The sequence below is a fragment of the Solea solea genome, chromosome 5 (genome assembly GCF_958295425.1).
Source record: "Solea solea chromosome 5, fSolSol10.1, whole genome shotgun sequence".
NCBI classification, from domain to species: Eukaryota; Metazoa; Chordata; class Actinopteri; order Pleuronectiformes; family Soleidae; genus Solea; species Solea solea.
The window spans coordinates 28,584,326-28,605,996 of record NC_081138.1 but is presented as its reverse complement, the minus strand read 5'-3'; the positions used below and the strand labels follow the sequence as shown (position 1 = coordinate 28,605,996).

The following is a 21,671-nucleotide window of genomic DNA, read 5'->3' as shown; positions in this document are numbered from 1 at the left end:
ATGGTTTGAATGCAACAGATACAGTATGGGTTTATATTTAAAGGCTACACACTACAGCTAGTAGTTGGTGCTTGATATGGCATCAGTAGCCGCACCAGTAGCCGCCAGCTGTTGTTTTAGTCCGTGGTTTAATTGTAAAAATGTCTAATGTTGCTTTTTCACTATTGTTGGAGATCAATGCATGTTTTCAGGATTTTTTAAGTCTTTTTTAACTGATCTACAGTTTGTTGCCGATGACTCTTCCAGTGACAAAGAGGTTCCAGTGGAACCTCGCCAGAGCAGGGACTAAAAAAAAAGTACCAGGTACCAGCTACTATCACTAATGGAAAAGCAAAAAAAAGCCAAGCTGTGCTACAATGGTGTACTGTAAACACGCCATAATATGAGCATCAAGCTTATTGTCCCCTAGTGAAGCGAGTTTATTGCATTGATTCCCTGCTTGTGCTTGTATACTGGAATTAGGACATATTCCAGCTAAATGTCATGGTTGAGCTAATACTGTAGCTCAACTTAACTGTGTAGGGAAACGTTGTGAGTCACTGGGCAGAAGTGAGACAACTGTTAACTGTGAGCAATTTGATTGATTCTCTCATCAGAACAAAGCAATCTCTGTTTTTCCTTCTAAATATAAAGAATCGGGGCGTTTCGTTATCGCAGATCTGCGTCACGGGGGCTCGAGAGGTCCATGTCAATCTGTCATCGATCGCACGTTTCTGAATGACCCGGCCTGAAACTTTGATAACGCAACGCAATCAGCGGAACGACTTGAACTCGGTAATGCAATCTGCTGAGTCTTCAGAGCGCGGGACAGCGCCTCGGAGCCTGTGAACGCATGAGTCAAGGCTCTTAACCACATTGAATTGTCAGTTTTTAGCAGACAAATGAAATGTGATTAGTTGTTGCAGGGTTGGTTTGAGCCTGGCCAGACCTCCATCACGGCCTCCTAATCAGCATGCAGTATTACTAATGACACTTGCATCAACACGGTGATTCAGCTCATGTTAGTCATCAGGTGTGACCTCATGTCGGGGTCTGAGCAGCGCTGATGGTACAAGTGCCTTAATCAATGTTTTTCACATGAACAATAAACCAGTGGGTATTTATAGTCTGAAAGGCGTCAGTCGTTCTGACGGAACCATGGCCCTTTTCACTTCATTCAGCTCTCTGTCGAAAAGTTTCCATTCAATTCTCATTATTGTAGAAATGCTCTGTATGATGTGCAGTAACCACCTACTGCAGTTGGTGAGGAAAGTGCAGCAACTCCGAGCCGGAGTTTGCGTAACACTTAAAGACAGAGGATATTAGGATCTCATTTGGATGGCAGAGATGACAGAGATGATAGAGAAACATGGCAGTGCAAGATGGTGGCCTCCCTAAAGCAAGGCCCTCGCCTAAAGTACACATGGAAGACCAAGATTTGCCTCTCATCTTGTCCTCTCCCTTGTGTCCTCTTCTGTTACACCAACTGTCCTCATGTCCTCCTTTACAACACCCATGAATCCTCCTTCAACATCCTTTTTCCAACTTTATTTCCTGAGCTGTCCATCGAATATGCTCTCCATCCTGGTCACTCCCAACAGAAATCTCAGCACCTTCAGCTCCACCTCCTGTCTTTTAGACAATGCCACGGTCTCCAAGCCATACATCAAAGCAGGTCTCACTACCGTCTTGTAGAACTTCCCTTTTCCCTTTGCTGCCATCCTTCCGTCACACATCCGCCCTCTCCACCCTGCCTGCACTCTCTTCTTTACCTCTCTTGTGCACTGTCCATTGCTTTGGATGGTTGACCCCAGGGATTTCACTCTGCCTCTGCTGCTTTCATCTTCCACTTTCTACCACCTGTCATTCACTTTCATTCCTCTTCTCTCCAGTGCATTACCTCCACCTCTCCAGGTTCATGTCTACCAGTCTCCTACTCTCACTATACTTAGGTATTATATTCAAATCGTTTGAACCTTAAAATTAAGAGTATTAGTTTCTGTACAACCAGTACTGGGCCACACGGTTGGTGAAGTGGTTAGCACTCTTGCCTTTGCAGCAGGAAGACCCGGGTTTTCGAGACCCGGTCAGAACAAGAGCATTGCATGTTCTCCCTGTGTGAACGCCTATGTGTGTGTTTTCTCCGGGTCCTCCTACAGCCCAAAAACATGCAATAGATGTGAGTGTGCGAGTGAATGGTTGTTTGTCTCTAAGTGGCCCTGCGATGGACAGGCAATCTAGCCTATGTCAGCTGAGATCGGCACAGTTCCCCCCGTGACCCTCATATGTGGAGGATAAAGACGTAGAAAATGGACGGATGGACAACCAGTACTATAATTTGGACCACATGGGAGTGATTGTCTAGACTCTTGTCACTAACCTACAACAAAGGTGCAGCCAACCGTCCCAGTTCCACTACTGACAACTGTTTTGGGGGCAAAACTCTGAAGAAACTGTTGACGGGAGAGCATTTATTTTTCAAACTTTTTCAAACCTGCAGAACTTTAACATTTAAGTGAAGTGAACTGTGGCCAGAAACAACACTCCAAATACAGTTAATACTAAGGTTGCTCTGTGTAAATAATTGACTGTATGCTAACTTATTCTTTAGCATCTTAACTTTATAAGCTTATTGTTTCCAAGCGTTCTGTGACTGCAGGCTCATTATTAATGACCGAGAGGTGACTGAGATATTTAATTTGCTGAGAGATTGTAAAGTTTTTTTTTTCCTTTATACCTAGTGGATTGTGTCAGTGTGTTATGCCATCATGACATCTCTCTTATGTAAGCCAGCAATTGCGGCTCTGCTCCACAGAGTCAACAACACTTTCCACTCGCTGCGGATCAAAAACAAGCCGTCGGGGAGACAGAACGTGCCCTGCAAATTTAAACATCAACAGACTCAAAACAGATGACTTCACCCGTGTTTCTCCACCGAGCTCTTTTTATAGACGAGACGGTGGTGATCATTTATCAGGTCTTTAAATATATAACTTTTGAAGTCTGGAGAGCAGAGCGTAACGGCCGCGCTTTATGAAGTGGCTTCGTGTATACAACAGCGCGGCGTTGGGGTCGCCATCACCAAAACACGGGAGGAGTGTGTGACAGTGTGTTGAGGAGATGCAAATGCCCCCGGGTGTGCATCAGCTGTGCCGTGACTGGGCTCCTCTCCTTGTTGGGTGCTGTTTGATGGCTGCACGACGGCCACAGCACTTTCAACTCCACTGCACAGCTCTCCGTCTGTGAAGGGGGCTGTAAACCAGAGTGGAAAATCCCCTTCAGCCTGCATAGTTAGTTTTGGCTGCACTCTCTCTGTTCCACATCATTGTCAGTGCGTTTGGAATGGGTTCTTATCATGTAAACAAAATGTTAGCTTAGCTTTGGTACTCACACATCATGCAGGCCCTTGCTGTTTCAAAGCTTTGCAGGTTTACAGTGTATTCATGGGGGTGTAAAATAAATATGAACCATTAAGTTGTAGTAACAGACACATCATCTTAAATGTACTCTGAACTGATAAACATTCCATTTTTTAGTGTCATGACTATTTAATTTCTATGCTGTACTCATATGCAAGTGGAACTCAGCATTAATTTATATCATATTCTCTGAAATGCAGTTTTATTTTTATATTATGGGCTTCTTATATATATACAGTGTTAAAAATGTTTGTCGAATACCTACGGTTCATATTAGTTTGTTTGTTTTTTGTCAGGTTTATAGTTCTTATATGATCCATGTGTCATAACATTTATAAAAACTAACAAAAATGAAATATCTGTTTCGGTAATGAGTGATGAGGCCTATTCTAATTTGTAATTGGACTGGATGCCTGGATTAAAGAAGGATTTATATTGCTTTGAATACTATTGAAGTGTAAATGATTGTATGAATCATGTCGTGTTTTGCCACAATGGAAGAATTTTATTCTAGCCCCTGTATCTAGCTATATGGTTAGACTGCATCTCAATTTTTCATATTTAGGTGTACAGAGTTTTCTATTCATATTTTATGGGGTGTATTTATGTGTGTTTGTGTAGGTCAAATGGAGTGGAAGTCAAGCAGAGTACAGTCTGGAGGGGGAGTTTCCAGAGATGCTCTTCACCATCAGCAGAGAAGGAGTCATTTATCTCAACGCCCCTCTGGACAGAGAGACACAGGACCAGGTCTGTACAACAAGTGGAAACTAAACAGCACCAGATCACCGCAATAAATGTCTTGTTTATTTATGTGTTTAGGAGCAGCACATGGTCTACACTGATGCTGCATGAAGCACCTTTTAGGTTAATTGTCTGAGCTATATAATAGTATGTAATAGCAGTGTTTCTGACATGTACTGCGACTGAAACGAGACAGAGCACCATCAAAATATTAACCATGTAATAAGGATGGTAAGTTAAATATATGAACTGTTTCCATCCAACATTTGTCCACAGATTAAATTCACATTCATATTATACGCCATTTAAATTGATAATCAAACAATCAAACATAGAACAATGTTAATTGTAATTGTACTCTAAACTGTGATCTTATTGTCTCAGTGAAATATGTGAAATATAGTTCTCCTTAAACAGAATAAAGTTTGGTCCAATGATTTAAAAGCCCATTATTTTGCCCCTCTCACCAGATGTTCTGTTTTAATTGCCAACAGAATAACACATTTCATTCCCTTATTAATGATTTCCATCCATTGATCCATTATAATTTCACTTAGATATTAATGATCCCGATGGTGTAATTAAAGGGACTCCAGTGACACTAATTTGGGAACAATGTGGAGCACTGAGCACAAGCTGTTTTATAAATAAAGCTTGATGTGATTAAGGAGCCAGAGCCCCAAACCCAAAAGGAACAGCTCTGTTTCTTGAACATATCCTGCCCTTGGCAGAGAAAATATTGCATTATGACCGGGATTACAAAGGTAAAGGTTACTTTTCAAATCATCTTTGCTTGGGGCTTAGATAAGGGTCATTATTCGTGATAAATTCACACTCAGCTTTAGGCCTTGAGACCTTTAAATGGCTCAGTGAACAGTACATTCTGGCTCAAGTGGCCAGAGAACCACACAGAAAGACTGGCTTCACCAGTGGATTTAATTTGTTTTCAAACCAATGTTTCGAGCAGGTTGCACTTTGCACTTTGACGTCAGATTTAAATTTATGTACATAAACGAGCTAGTTCAACTCAAGCCAGACGTTTAAAATGTGTGTAAACATGTTTGTCTGACTGAGATTGTACCAAATTGAATTTTGTCAACGTGGGACTAAAACCCAGATGATGTGGTTTGGAGTATAATTACTATTGCATGCACAAGTTCAATTGGACCCAAACTGGTGGGAGGCGTACTGGACATGTGCCACGAATTCCCGCCCCCAGGCTTTGACCCCGAAATAACAGGAGAAACTGTTACACAGAAGAAGGAGGAGATGAAAACAGCGAGGAAAAACATGGCGAAATCCAGACCAGTGCGTTTGTGGAGACTCTTTGGGGAATTTATGCTCTTTCAGCTGGAAGAATTTGATGTTTTGAAGTTAATAGTAGTAAAAAAAACATGGACTGGCGCTCGACATGGCAGCAACTGAGTCTCCAATTTAAGTGATATTGGTCTGTGATGGAAGAGGTCAAACAGAGAATGTCTTATTCTAACACAATATCTCTACCTATAGTGTAATAAATTGATTTTGTGCTGAGTGCTACTCCAAAGATTGTGATCTAAGTCCATGATGAAGAACCTCTGATATGGCTAAATTCTGGGTGTTTTTTTTAATGATTTCTTTATGGTGGTTCTATGAAAACACCCCAAAAGCTATAGCTCCCCATTGCCAGCTGAACTGCACGTTTGAATGTATGTGAAATGTGAATCTAAGACCGTGACCATCTGCAGCTGACATCAACTAAGTGTCCAACCACCGTGGAGGAGAAAACATTGTGTTTCTGCCTTGATCTCTTTAGTTCCAGATCAGCATCGTGGTTGAGCGTCCAGATGGCAGAGAGATTGCCAAACCTGTGGAACTGAGGGTGATGGTGGGAGACACCAACGACAACAGACCCACCTTTCCACAGGCGCAGTATCACACTGTGGTCAAGGAACTGGCCGCTCGAGGTAACTGGCAGCTTCTTCTGTTCCAAAGATTAGTTGAGCTATGGATTCATTAATAACCAACAGAAGGTGGCTTTGCTCTGACGCATGAGAACCTTTTCAGATTTGACTAAATGACTAAACATTTGATTTTATAAAATAACTGGCAGATGTGCAAACTCCTGTCCAAAACTGCCCCGACAGTCCACAAGGTGAAATTGGCTCACTGTTAATATTTTATTAGGGTTATTTTTTGGCAACAGGGCAGAGCAGAAACACTGTCAGGAATCCAGAGAATAAGTGCCACATTCACAGTGTGACATCAGAGTGGGATTTTTGCCAGGACACGGGGGGAAAGTACCTTGTTGTTACCCTTGTCTGTTATGACTTATTAGGTCATAAAACCTGCTTGATGCTTTAAAATGGTTGATTGTGGGAAATGAATCAGGACAGGAGAATCTCTTGATCGAAATGAAATCACTCTGTTAGGATTCGTTCTGTTGTGCGGCCTCTTACCTCACATTTTAGATATTTGAGAATCTGTATTGATCTTCTTTAACTAAATACTAAATTAAACCTTGCAAACTGGGTTAGATGACCTTACTTTGACCCTCTTTTACTGGTGGTTCTTTAACCAGGTACAGAAATCCTGACCGTGCAGGCGGCGGATAACGACGATCCCAAGACGGACAACGTGCGGATCTTTTACCGCTTAGTCGGACAGATCCCGGAGAGCCCTCGCGCTCTTTTCAGAGTGGACCGAGACTCGGGGGTCATCTCCGTTCAAGCAGACAGCATGGAGGGCACAGCACCACAGTACACGCTTACCATCACTGCAGAAGACGCTAAAGGTGACTCTCGGCTTTCATTTCATCAAGTACTACCTTAGCAGAGTGATGAAAGGCCAATTTATATTTAGGAAGCAGAGCCAGTCAGCGTATTTACAATTTAGAATTTGATTTACAGCCTGGAGTTTCTGTTAATGTTTGTGTTATTGTCTTTTCATTCATGTGGGATTGTTTCCTCAAACTACTTGGCATTCTGAGACTCTGGGGAAGAATCTTTGATCAGCAGTGTTTTTTTTATTTGGATTGCAGTAACTCTAGTTGCATATCCGACATAAATCCCCTTTAATATGTTGGGTTTTTCTTTATCCCGAGACATGAACTATCTTAAAGTTGACAACCGTTCAACTTTCCAGGCAGGAGTGCGAACATTTGCGATTCAAAACACCTTACTCAAATATCAACACAGACACTAGCCAATCAAATCATGTTTGTGCATTTAATTCAAGCACTACACAGCCTAAACGGAGCTCTCGGACAGGGTTGTTCTTCCTGTTGCCGAGATTTTATCTCAGATAAACTGCGGTCAACAATCATTTTAGCAACATTAGCAACTCTTGCTACAGAGTGGGCCCTGCCCTGCTAACCACCAATAGCTACCACCAGCACCAAATGTCAAAAACATAAATTATCAGTGAGGAAACAGTTATCAGTTCAGTTCAATTTATTGTAATTATATATTCTGTAATGACGTTTAATAATAGAGACCAAAGGGATGACAAATAACTAGTAATAATAGCACCATATGCTTATGTAAAACAGTTCATTAGCTTTGTAAGAACCTGCGTCACTAGCTTCGTAGATGCTACAGTGTCCAGTGCAGGATGATTCTAGCCTCCGGTGGGGTGACAGATGATGTCGTCCGTGTGACTCATGGATCAGGGTGTCACAAAGGCAATATGAGGTTCCTGTTCCCTCATTCATTCATGTGATGTTGCTGAACCTGAGTCACCAACAGAAGCTGTGATGATTGTTCCTGGCAGGTCTGAACAGTTCTTGCACGGTGGTTGTGACGGTTCAGGACGAGAACAACAACCCGCCAGTCTTCTCCCACCACGAGGTACGAAAGCACATGTTCACGTCACCGAGTCAAGTCCTGTAAAGGACAGGATAAACAATACATTTGGAAGAAAGACAGGCCAAACATCACAGGCCACAATAAGTGACTATTGGACTGCAGACTGTGAATCCAATCTGCAGGTCGCTGATCTAATTTTCCACCAGTGAAGTAAATGTAAATGCAGTCTAATCTCAGGCTCATAGCAGTGAGTTTTTATTCACTTCTTCTGTCTCTAAGGGGGCCGTGTTTTTATAGTTTAATTGGACATAATTTTCTTTAGAGACATAGTTTCCACTCATTTATTTATGGTCACATCTGCATAACGAAAACACAGTGACACTCAGTGCCATTAGCGTGTCAGACATTATGTAAGGACGTCAGGCCTCTTAGCTTTTTTAGACGTCCGTGAAATATTAGCTTCAGTTGGTGCTTTTATTGCAGTGTGACTTGGCACGGGAGAGTGTTTACATTGATTCACCAGCAAAAGAATGAATAAATACATAAATGAATAAAACACTTCCTGCAAACATGCACTTAACCGCTGCAGAGGTGGTACAAACAACAGCTGCTGTGGTCAGAGTGTGTTTGGTTTTTATTTAAGTAGTGCTGGAAGGCTCTCACAGGCCCCAAGATGAGAACTGCTCATAATGGTAGTCAACATCAACATAATAGATAGATAGATAGTTAGATACTTTATTCATCTCACAGAGAAATTCACATCACAGTTTATGTGATATTATGTGACACACTGGACCCTTATAGGTCCAGTGTGTTAGAATTAGGGACATTTTTCTCCCCGCTATCTGTCCCCCATCTTTCCTTTCACCCCAACCGGTCGAGGCACATGGCTGCACATCTTTGAGTCTGGTTCTGTCAGGGAGTTTTTTCTCTCCACTGATGTTAATTGTTGGGTTTCTCTGCTCTCCATGATGCTGTCTATGTGTACAGTACACTGAATACTCGGCCTCAGTGTTTGGACGCCAACCACTACCAACAATGTCTCACCTATGAAAACATAAATTGCACTAAAAATTTAACTGAAAGACATGAACAACTGCACGAACTGCAATTACTTGCATTCATTACCACTTTGCGATCCAGTCGTGCAAAGGCATCATCAACATCAGCATGAAAAGCAACAGTGAGGAACCTCGCTTTATCGTAGCTGCCGGTGTGAAAGGAAAATTGGCTAAAGATAGACAATTACAGAAAATCCCCTCACTTCCGCCCACACGGGCCGCATAAAAGAGAAAGAAAAGAAAAAAAAGGCAAGAGTGTTGGGAATTATGTGGGAGAGCCATCACACTGTGATAATGGGGAAACAGTCTCTTGCTGTTCTTTCTGTCAGACCGCAGTGACACTGAAAGACTGTGAACACTATACGCTGTGAAGGAAGCTCGAAATTTGACTGTGAGGAGACGGTACAGCCTTCAAATTTCACAGCAGAAATTGGGCATGAATGTCCATACAGGAGAACGGTCTTCTTCAAGTCGTCTACGTCGCATCCAGATGACAAGATAATCACCACGTGCCTTTCAAACTAGCAGTTGTTGCTCGGACAATCGCTCCCACACAAACACACACACACACGCACGTGCACGCCACAAACGTAGAGGTGGAAAATGCTCTTGAGCAGGTCACGCCTGAGTAGTGCAGCATTTTCCATGCTGATGTGAAAGCGCTATAGGGGGAGACGTGGGAGGTGAGTGGTGACAGCGCTGGGTTCAGAGAGCCTGCGGATGGGGCAGCCAGATCAGAGGCATGGCTGCTTCACCAGAGGACATCAGTGAGTGGCAGATTAAACGGCTGTCTAAACACACAGAGGTGTGTGAATAAAGGTCAGCTCACACTGGGAGGGCAAGCGGGGGCAAAGTGTGCACTCCCATGTGGTCACATATAACCTGGAAATCAATCAGTCACATGTCACATCAACGATAACAAACATTCTAGTATCATCCATGTAAGAGGTTCTGTTTCTTTCATCCTTCCATCCATTTTCTACCACTTAAACCCTGTACATCCACTCCCACAGTCACAAATATGGTCAATTTAGAGCGTCCAAATTCCCAATCTGCATGTCTTTGGACTGTGGGAGGAAGCTGGAGAACCCCGATCTGACAACTTTCTTGCTGTGAGGCAAAAATGCTAGCCATCACACCACCATGTGGCCCTGTATTGTCTTAATTCTGAGTAAAAAGGGATGTGATTTTTAGTAAAACGTCCTTTTTGCACGCTGATTTCTATTTAATGTGGAGATTAATAACGGCAACAATCTCCTTTGACCCCCATTAGACCCCATTTTACACGTGGGGGTCTCATGTGTCAACAGTTTTCTCATTTCTCTTTCTCCCTCGCTATCAGTACGGACCCTTTCACATCCCGGAGGACGCTTCCGTGGGCACCACAGTCACAGCTGTGCTGGCAAGAGACGCAGATGTTCGAGGAGGAGACAGCTGGCAGGTGGAATACCATTTGGAGTCTGGAAATGAGGAGGAGGTCTTTACACTGGTGCCCGACAAGCAGACCAACGAGGTGTCGCTTGTGCTCTCAAAGGTGAAAAACAATATAATATATCCCGCGGTGTCTGAAAACACATTATTACCACATATGTCACGAGCACCTGAAAAAAAAAAACCGAGATCAGAAAGTTCCTCTGGGATTTTTTATGATATGTTCATATGTTTCCAGTTGAATGGATAAATGTAGTGTTTTTTATGGCAAGAGTTATTAATGTTACTCATGTTGCAGTGGAGTAACACTATAAAGCTCCAGTGTGTGACTTCTGTCATTAAAACCCTGCCTAGCATGTTTGATTGGTCAGCATGTTTGATTGGTCAGCATGTTTGATTGGTCAGCATGCTTGATTGGTTAGCATGTTTGATTGGTCAGCATGTTTGATTGGTTAGCATGTTTGATTGGTCAGCATGTTTGATTGGTCAGCATGTTTGATTGGTCAGCATGTTAGATTGGTAAGCATATTTGATTGGTCAGCATGTTTGATTGGTTAGCATGTTTGATTGGTCAGCATGTTTGATTGGTTAGCATGTTTGATTGGTTAGCATGTTAGATTGGTAAGCATATTTGATTGGTCAGCATGTTTGATTGGTTAGCATGTTTGATTGTCAGCATGTTTGATTAGTTAGCATGTTTGCATAGCGCGTTCTCAGTGGCTCACTCACTCTCACGGTGCCGCTGGGAAAGTTGAGCGCCTTTCAACTTGTGACGGACGCAAAGTGAAGCCGCAAAGCCAATGACTCACCGTGTACATGTATGGACGTCAGCCGCGATAATTCAGTCAGTTTACATTTAACTCAAGACATGAATTCCCTGGGTTAAAGACTGGGAACAAAAATATTCCAATACGTCAAAAATTGAGTCCCAAATGCCTCAATAGAAAAATCCGGATGACACTATTTTGGCCTTTAAATATCTGCTGTCCTTGGAGGCACATCACCCTTCGCCTGCCTCGTATAATCCGGCTGAGCATTTTTAGAGACACATGGTGTGTGTGTGTCTGTGTGTCTGTGTGTGTCTGTGTGTCAGTGTGTGGTTGTGAGTGAACAGTCTAATGAGTTGGACACAGTTAATTATTTTCAGCCTCTGTGAGTTCTGAGATAACAGAGCAACCTATGATTACTTACTTTTTTATTCTTGTATTAAATCTATGAGGAGGAAATGTTTAAAGCTCTTTTATTGACCTTTGTGCAATATTACTGTCATCTTTATACCATTAGGAAATAATTGCTGTTTTATTTACCTTATTTCTCACACACACACACACATTAAATTAGATAGAAATTACACACTACTCGCACTGCCCAAGTGAATAATTAGATTGTGTGAACACTAATGGCAGTTTAGCACACAGGCTCGAGGCTGAGGACTGAGGGAAATGTATAATGAAGCAGAGGAAGTGTGTGTGTGTGTGTGTGTGTGAGTGGGGGGGGGTGTCTCATTGAGGGGCAGCACAGTACACACAGTTTACAATAGCAACCTTTTTGTTGAAGACAAATTGAATGGAACTTTTATCATGCTGGATATCGTTCAATTAATCACATTTGTCTATTTATGGATGAATTCATGATAGAATACCTAATTAAAACAGATTCATCTGCTACTAAATGTGTTCATTATTGTTGTATTGTGTAAAAAAATGCTTTTGTTGAACGGAAACATTCATAATTGACATTAAATGCAATAATCGAGTTACTTTTTTTATTGCGTCATCCATAAAAACTGTGACTAATCTACAATTTAAGGCCTCTTTTTCTCCATTTTAAGAATTCCATTTTCTTTGTCAAACATGTTTGTTGCCGGGCATGACAGGCAAAAAAAAGAAAGAAAAAAAGCTTAATTAATTCTCTTCCAGCCCCATGAGCAGATGACAGCGACTTGAAAACGAATGAGAAAAACGGGAGGAAAAATACAGAAAAGGATTTGATTTAAATGGCAGCATTGAAACATTTCTTTTTGTCTCTTATGCTAATTTTTAAACACGATAATGAAGCCTATTAAGTTTAATGCACTGACGACACTCTTATATTACTCACCGAGTTCATGAAAGGAGGATTTGCAATCATTTCCAGTTTTTTTGTTTTTTTAATAAACATTATTTAGATTTTCTATGCAGACACACTCCCATTCACAATGACCTAAATGACTGTAGGAGGATTTAATCTCTCAGAATAGAACTGTTCAAGTCATTTGATAGAAAAATGCTGGTATTTCTTTTTAATCTCACAATAACTACGACAACTACGTTACAGAGTGATATAATAATGCATTGTCTCTTATTCAGTTTCATTAATTAAAAATGTAACGTGTGTCTGTATCATTTAATTTACTAGACAGACTGGATGTGTGTAAATTAAATTCAATCTAAACTATTCTATTATATAGCGCTAGGCATAGGCCATATAGGCAGGTCGCCATAGCCTAGGTCGCCATCTATTGGTTGGGTGCCATATGACCACCAAGAAAAATAGTATGTATACATATAAAATCCTTAACTTAACAAATGAACGCACATATTAATATAATTATAGTTAAGAAAGAAAAAGAGCGAGTGTATGGGAGTTTGGACGTGTCAAAAAAGAAGTAGAATTATTATATGAAGACGTCAAGGTACATCGTGACGGACTGTAGCCTCGGGAGTCCGTGCACATGTTCTGTCGCCCTGAAACACGCTGAGTAGTTTGATGCGTCACTTCCAGTCAACAGCAGTACTCATCAAACCTCCAAGGTCTGCGTATTCTTCTCCACGGCAACAGAGCAGCGTGATGTCAGATACTTCTATACCTGGTTTAATCATGTTCTTTTGTTTTTATTGCGGGCAGACAGACACATTTTAAGGTAAAAACCTGACAAGATACAAAACAAGATTTAAATGGCTTATATCACTCAGTCATTCATTATTCCAACACTTTATCCTCCAGAAGGGTCTAAAATAATAAGATACAGCAGAGATTTAGAGAAACTATGACTCAGTTGTTTTCAGTTGGTATATTTTGTCTCTCACTCTTTGTGTCACGTATACTTAATCTGTGTGAAAACACATCTTTAGGCCATCAAACAAAGGCAACAGGTTACAGTTGCTGTTTACATACAACTGTAACCTGAGTATATATATATATATATATACATATATATATATATATATATAGTATAGTCAGTCTTACATGAAGACATTTATTACACTGTTACATTGTAGTTACACTGCGTTTGTCATCATGGAAATTTAGTGACACAGCGAATCATTTGCCCCCCCCCCCCAGTGACTACAGTCTCTGCCAGTAAAACGTTTACTTGGAAGTGAGATGAAAAAGACACCAGGGACTGTGTTGTGTCCCTTTCCTGCTCACAAAGACGACATGCTGTTTGTTTGTTTGGAGCGTGGGTGTTTGACTTTCTGTCAGTGTCCTCATAAACACACTTCCGCTGAAAATCTTTGATTTCTTTCATTTGCTGTATCTGCAGGAGGTTCTATCTATCTATCTATCTATCTATATATCTATCTATCTATCTATCTGATCTAGTATTTTTCTGAACATCTAAACATCTCTGTCTCTTCACTCCTCTGTCTCTTCACACCAGGTTTTGGACTTTGAGCGCGAGAGCGAGTACATCCTGGTGCTCAGCGCTCAGAACCCCGTTGCTCTGGTCCGCGGCCGATACGGACCCGCGTCCACGGCGACCGTCTCCATCTATGTGGACGACGTGAACGAGGGTCCAATCCTGTCTCAGAGCCACTACGAGGTGACCGTCAGGGAGGGCGAGGAACCGGGACGAGTCATCGCCACCATCCGAGGTTACGACCCCGACTCTCACCCGATCAGGTAAACCTCGTTTGTGAAGACTGAAAAGAAGCTTTCAGAAGATCTAACCTCACAGAGAGACACGTGTGCTGGTTTTTTTTCTTGGTACAGATATTCTCTTCAAGGAGACACAAAGAAATACTTTTCAATAGGAAAATACTCTGGAGAACTGAAGACTGTGCAGGCCTTGGACAGAGAGGAGAACAGCACGTACACCATGGAGGTCATTGCTGTGGACGGACGTAAGAACGCTTTTATTTTTTAATATCAATATTTGATCAAAGGACTGTGTGCTGCTGAGGCACATTTTTTCATGTTGGAAAAATACACAGTGCAGAGTCTTATGAAAACAGATGTTGAGGAAAAGAACGGAAAAGAACCCAAACAACCAGCAAAGAGGCTTTATTTTTTTCCCACTGTAAATGAATGTGTTTATGATCAGCAAAAGAACTGGGACGCCTGACCGTTACACCAACTGGTGTACTGTAAGGACATATTATTATGTCATATACAGTACTTGAATACGAAGTTGGCTCCCACACTTCTTGGAAGACTTTCCTCAAGTGTTTCTGTGGGGATTTGTGTCCATTCATTCTGTAGACCATTGAGGAGGTCAGTCACTGCTGTTGGACGAGAAGACCTGACTCACAATCTGTGTTCCAGTTCATCCCAAAGGTGCTTGATGGGGTTGAGGTCAGGGCTCTGTGTGGGTCGGTCAAGTTCTTCAATCCGTGTCTTTAAAGTCCCTGTTTTGTGCACTGAGGCACAATCATGTTGTAGTAGAAACAGGTCTTCTTCAAACCAAAGCATAGCATCGTTTTGGGTCTAGAGCCCAAAGCCTGATTGAAACACCTGAATTCAATACACTTGTCCATAAAGTGTATGTTACTCCATGTTCTCTTAGGAAACTCGTCGTTGTCCGCGTCCACACTGGTTACCGTCCAAATCCTGGACGTGAATGACAACAGTCCGGTGCTGGTTGGAGACTACTCGTGGAAGTATCTGTGCACGCCTCGCTGGGAGGACCAAGCCCTGGTGCTGGCGTCACGGGACAGCGATGGACCCCAACATGGAGGACGGCTCAACTTCTCATTGCGCAGTGACGCCACAGTCAGGCGGAACTGGAAGCTAACACCTATAAATGGTGAGGCAAAGACTAGACTAGTTATAACACCATCAACCCACGACATACAGCAGTGTCTCATAAACTTTGTATACGGTGAGCCAAAGATGACGAATATAACATATTTGGAAGACGTTATTTACACTTTTTTTTTTTTTTCTGGAAAATGGACAAGTCATGCCGTTCTTTTGTGAGGTTTTGGCACACAAAATTACACAATTCAAGCAGCAGCACGCACAGTCTTCTTTTTAGCGATTGCTGAAGTAGACACAACACACTCAAAAGTACTGATGTGGTACAATTTTGACAATTTTGTACCCGTTAGTGAAAGTCAATTTTTGTACCTTATTCAACTGTAACAGTTTAGGTACAATGTAGTGCCGCAGAAGACACACAAGTACCTTTACAATACTATAGTACAGATATGTACCCATTGTTTAAAGACACAAAAATGAACCATAACCGTCCACACAATAATAACTTTGTGGACTGTTCACCGACATGAAGAAAATGCTCATTCCTGGGGCGAAATTACAAACATAACACATAAAATGTGCAGGGGGAAACATTTTTAAAAGGAATTGGTGCGAGGTATGAGCTAAACAAGGTACAAAAAAACAATATTTGTCAAATATCCGGCATCTCCAAACACAATATTGTACTTGTGAGAGAACATTCTCCACATGTGTACTTACAGGTACAGAAATGTTCTTGTTTTTGAGCATGAACAATAATGAACATGTTTCAACTGTCATTTCAGTCTTTAATCAGCGGTTTCAAGCATCAGATTTGGTCTGATTTTTCTTGCCAATGTGGAAAAAGAATTTTTTTTTCTTTTTTTCTTCATCCAACAAAGAAAGGGAGTCATTAGACTGCAGGGGCTTTGCAACAACAGGGTCGGCAAAGCATGCAATTGTCTGAGCTGAGAGGGGGGGACACACTCAAGACTGAGAAGACAGAGTGCTGCAAAAAAAATATCTATTATCAGACCAAACCTGCCAACAAATTCAAACCGAAAATTGACAACCACATACTGTAGTGAGGGCTAGAAGTGGCTTGCTTTTTGGTCTTTAAATGCACCACCAGAGAAAATACAATGATTTCACGAAACGTCTTTAATATGGACGTTCAGCTCGAGATGGCTACGATCATGCTGCGTCCGGAGAGCCAGAGAGAGCCAGTGGATGTAGAATTTACAGACAAAGAAACAGTGATATGACCGTGAACATGAATAAATTGCACTTTTAAAAGAGAGAATCTCATTTTCTACAGTTGCGAGCGTCTGCCGTTGGGCTCATTTAATGCAAACACCATAAGCTGCAATGACGTTTGTCATTACGTCACTCAACCACTTTCCTCTCAACCTTTTTTTCTTTTATTTGCTTCATTCTCTCCCCCCTTCGTTCCTGCTGCTATTGATTGGGCCTCAGCTGTAATTTCATCATCTGTATAATTTCTTTGGCCGCCAGCTAATGGAGGCTAAAAGCGGAATCCAGCAGAATGTTGGTGCACCTGGTGGCAGCCAATCAGGGCCGTATCAATAGTGTGCACATGTGTCAGTATAATGTCAGCGTGTGCAGCTGCCCTTTGCCTCGCACCACTGCAGACACTCATGACAGGGACTCTCAGAAGGCACCGAGTTCAAATAAATGACGTTGTTGCCAGTGCAGGGATGCAGCGATTAAGAGAGCACACTTTTATTCCACTTCTGTCCGCTCTAAATATAGCGGTTCATGGCAGTAAGTAGGGGAAATGTGATATATCCACACGCACCGTCAGCTTTGCATCATATAAATATACTTTCTTGTGCCACCAATCAATCAAAATAAAAGACGAGTCACAGATCCGCGGTGTGAAAGAAGTGTCACACGACGGCAGAGCCGTGCAAGTATCCAGGATAAATACATTAGCGGCCTCTCGAGAAGGCAGGCACGGCTCGTACGAGCCCGGCTGATAAATGGAACATGGGGGGGGTGGGGGGTGATGGTAAGGTGCGAGCGTGGAGTTTAAGACCTTCGGATAAGGGTTCAAACAGTTTGATAAACACTCCTCTTTAAAGGACAGGGCTTCTGCGTCACACGGCAGAGCCTTGTGTTTTCAACTGATTCGCAGAGATAAGATAGAGACACACACACACACACACACACACACTCTGAGCAAACCACTCCATACACAGCTCAGTCAGTCACTCACTCTGTTGTGTTGTGTGTGTGTGTGTGTGTGTTAGAAGGAAAATGTCAAATAATGTTCAGATATAAGTGATTATGTCTTTAATGTTCATATATTCTAGTGTCGCATCTAGAATTTTAGACTATCTAACACCTTGTCAGGTTTGCACAGGATACAGTACAATAGCACCCAAGAAATTCTACTGTAAACAGCCACGGTTCTCAAACTGTGGTACGTGTACCATCAGTGGTACGCGAGCTTCCTCTGGTCGTACTTGGAGGAAAATCTGAAATACTGTTCTGCTGTACATATAAACCCGCAGAAAATTAAACAAATAATAAATTATAATAAAAAATATTATATATATAGATAGATAATAAACACCTTATCTCTGTCTCCATATTAATCTCATTTCACTATATGTGAGGAAGAGGAGGATGATGAGAACAGATTATTTTATAGGGGATAAATCTGCGTTCTGTATTTTAATGTTCAATATTTTCTCAGGTGGAATTTGATATAAAAAGTTTGAGAACCACTGATAAGTGGTTATATATAAAACATGTAAACCAGCAACGTTTAGCCTTCAGAATGGCAACTGTATTGCAATTATTATCCAATCTACGGTATTTTAAACATGGCGATACATTCTTTTCATGTACATAGACATTCATACACTGTTTTATTTGTATAAATATTTGACCTATTTGGTTAATCTTCATTTCTCCAGGTTTTCCAGTTTCCTCTCCAGAATTGAATTGAATTGAATTGTTAAAACACGATGAAATATCCACCAACAGTGTATGTGATAGAAACGAATAATATCCACACCAGCAGATCTATCTTCCACTTTCAGGCATCGATAGTTTTCTCTCCTCTGGTCCTCAACATCCAGCATTTCAATTTAAACATGTTTTCTTAATCTCTAACATTTTGTGACATAAAAATCAATTCTTGATTCCTCCGATGGCATCATCCCAACTGCTGCATCAACATCCAGCACTCTCATCAACTCATATTTCATATAACAACACTATAACTTTCTCTTCTCTCCTCTCTCCTCTCTCCTCTCTCCTCTGTCCTTCAGACACTCACACCAACCTGTCCTTAAACATCCCATATTTGGCTCCCGAGGTTTACACTGTGCCCTTCACCATCTCTGACAGCAGCTCCCCTCCCAGGAGCACCTTCATCAACTTGCCAGGTAACACTCGTGACACAGCCCGTGCTGCTGAAGCGAGCGCAGAGGAGGTTTACGGGAACACAACAAAAAAAAGATTGGAAGAACAATCGATAGAGATCCGTCCTCGTGTGCCAGCATGTCCGAGCTCAGGCTTGTGATGACACAGCGTTCCTAAGAATTGTACGAAAGAAAAGGGTTGTGTATGTGTATCAAATGATTGTGTCTGCAGTATTGTAGTTAAATTAGGTCAGAGAAAACAAATGCTTGTAGACAGAAAGATGGACTAACTCCTGTCCTGTGATGTTTTTCTGTTGTTTTTTCTCTTTCCTCCTCCGTCAGTGACAGTGTGTCCCTGCAACGTCAGAGGGAACTGCAAAGTGGCTGCCAAGCAGCTGCAGGGCATGCCAACCATTCAGTCTGCAGTGGGCATTCTGCTCGGCACCTTTGCGGTCATAGGTAAGCGGAGAGGAGAGGCTGCGGGAAAAGCACAGTTTTAAAAAGGTTTAAAACGTTTAAGGACATTTATAAAGCGTTCCAGAGCAGAGCAGAATATGTGATGTGTCATGCAGGGTCATTGATGATATACTAGTAAAATTGGAATAATTAGGATATTTCACGTGGTCAATCTCAGGGTAATGTGGTTTCTTTCACGGTCTTCGGTAAAGAATAATGAATTACACAGTAGAACTTTACATGACGTGTGTTTTAAAGATGCATTCAGGGACTTTGTCCTTGAATGAACCAATGTACCATGAATGGCAGGTTTATGTCTCTGCAGAGGAACGCTGGCTGTTTTTTTTTTGAGATAAATTTAGAATGAGTTGTATTGTGCTGTTTATGAGGCCATACAGGATGTAATGATACCGCTTTATTCTCCACACGAGGGTCGTGGTGGACTGGAGACAGTCCCAGCTGACAGAGGGTGAAGGACAGGGTCATAAAGGATGTCCTTTATGTGCTGTGCTGGTTTCTTTTTGATTAGATTATGAAAACCTAGAGTTGGGGTATATACACAACTAAAGCTAAATTTGAATATCTCAGTATTTATTTTTATATTTCCATTTGTTTGATTTCAGGAACCATCCTCGTCGTCGTGTTCATGAGACTCTCGTACCAGAATCCCAAAAGGCCGAGTAAAACCAGCCAGGAGAGAGTTCCTCTGAAGATGTCAATCTAATCCAGATTATTTCTGTCCATACTGCTTATGCTGTACTGAATACATTGAGTGGCCACGAATGTCTAAAAAAAAATATATAAATGAATGTGTAGTTTGGTTTATATAGATAAAAGTTTGCATGTACTGTACACTAAACTGAAAAGAAAAAAAAATCACATGATCGCTGATTATTCTGTACGTATGTTATGATTTCATTGTTGTTTTTTATCCCTGTACATACACAATTTGTTCCTATAGCTGCTTATTGGGATTTTAATTGGAATCAATCTTTCTTTTCTCTAATGATAATCTAAAGATGTTAACAGATTATTGTAAAAAGCACAAAATTAGAAGAAAAACCTGCCTGTAAATGCTGAAACGTGACAGAATTCAAATGAAATGTTATGCCAACCCCATAACTGCATCATTTAATGACATTTTAATACAAATACATTTGTTTGAGCAATGGATTCACCAGTTTACATCCCCCCCACCCCTTTTCTTTTTTTTCTTTTTAAATTCTGCAGTTACATCTGCCACGTAATCCAGTGAGACGGCCCTGAGATTGTGCTGCGTGTAAGTGCATGTGTTATGTGTGATTAAGGCTTTATAAACACTAAACCAGAACCAAACAGGCAGACAAAGCTATATTCAGACCTAAGTGTTGCTATGAATAGCTCGAAACAATTGAAGGTCCGCTGAATGACGCTCTCGCCCCAAACCGTGTCAGACCAACTAATCACCTCCAGTGCACAAAAGACAAAGCTTTACAAATTAAATACATGCGGGATTATTTTCCATTAGCCCCGCTCTAAGAAAAGGTTTCATTATTTCCAGATAACTTTGTGTAAGTGTGAGGAGGAAAAAGACGAGACGCCAAATTGGATTTCTTTCTCTCAAGTCTCAGACTCTCTGCACTGTTAATGGCACGAGATCAAATCAGATTTGTGTGTCCAGATATATAACCGGTTGCTTTGGCAACGACGTGGGAGGGTCCATATTTGTGAGGTGGTTTTTAAGGGCAGTGCAAAACACATCTGTAGAAACAATTACTCGATGAATCAATCGTTAAATGGATCGTCAACGATCATCGATTTGCCGGTTTGAAGCTTTTTTTCATTATTAAAACATGATTTCTGATTGTTTCTGCTTCTTAAATGTGAATATTTTCTGCTTTCTTTGCTCCATCAAACAAAGAAATCATTAAATCGGAATCATTTTGGTTTGTGGGCAAAACAAGGCATTCGAGAACATCATCATTTCCAGGTTTGACAAAGACTGATCGACGTTTTATTAACGTTTTCTGACATTTTATGGACCAAACAATTAAATAAACGAAAATAATTGTTAGCTGCAGCTCTAGTAGAAATCAATGTGCCTGTGTTTTGTGTGTTGTTTTTCTTTTTTTAAAAGAAATTATATACATAAACGTATGGATTCACTGAACCTCTACAAATCAGGGTTCCCACAGGTCCTTGAAATCCTTGGAAGTTTGTGAATTTGAAAAAAAAACATGTCAAGGCCCTTGAAAGTTTTTGAAAATCGCCCCAAAATAGACATAAGCTCATTGCAAGTGCTTAAATTTTGTGCAAGAAAGAAGTTAAGTTGATATTTCGACTGAGATTCCGTGCAGAACAATGAGCCAGTAACGTTGTAAGTGATGCCTGGAAAATGAAAAAGCAAAATATTAATATATAACCTGTCAGTGTTGTTGGTTCTTTTGTGAGAGAGAGAAAAAAGAACACAGGTTTGATTAATAA

General features: G+C 41.2%; 2 protein-coding genes across 3 annotated transcripts in view; one reads left to right on the top strand and one right to left on the bottom strand.

The window, feature by feature from the left end:
* cdh16 (cadherin 16, KSP-cadherin) overlaps positions 1-21,254 on the top strand; it is a 31,957-nt gene extending 10,703 nt beyond the window's left edge. For both annotated transcript variants that reach the window (XM_058629869.1, XM_058629870.1), the window contains exons 8-18: positions 4,020-4,145; positions 5,935-6,085; positions 6,700-6,912; positions 7,890-7,966; positions 10,328-10,519; positions 14,060-14,301; positions 14,392-14,522; positions 15,185-15,424; positions 18,660-18,776; positions 19,095-19,211; positions 19,832-21,254. In XM_058629869.1, coding sequence (XP_058485852.1) covers positions 4,020-4,145; positions 5,935-6,085; positions 6,700-6,912; positions 7,890-7,966; positions 10,328-10,519; positions 14,060-14,301; positions 14,392-14,522; positions 15,185-15,424; positions 18,660-18,776; positions 19,095-19,211; positions 19,832-19,932 — 1,707 coding nt within the window. In that variant the 3' untranslated portion in view covers positions 19,933-21,254. The remainder of the gene's footprint in view (positions 1-4,019; positions 4,146-5,934; positions 6,086-6,699; positions 6,913-7,889; positions 7,967-10,327; positions 10,520-14,059; positions 14,302-14,391; positions 14,523-15,184; positions 15,425-18,659; positions 18,777-19,094; positions 19,212-19,831) is intronic.
* Positions 1-21,671, bottom strand: part of LOC131459778 (ATP synthase F(0) complex subunit C3, mitochondrial-like) — a 157,109-nt gene that overhangs the window by 18,869 nt on the left and 116,569 nt on the right. The window lies entirely within an intron of this gene.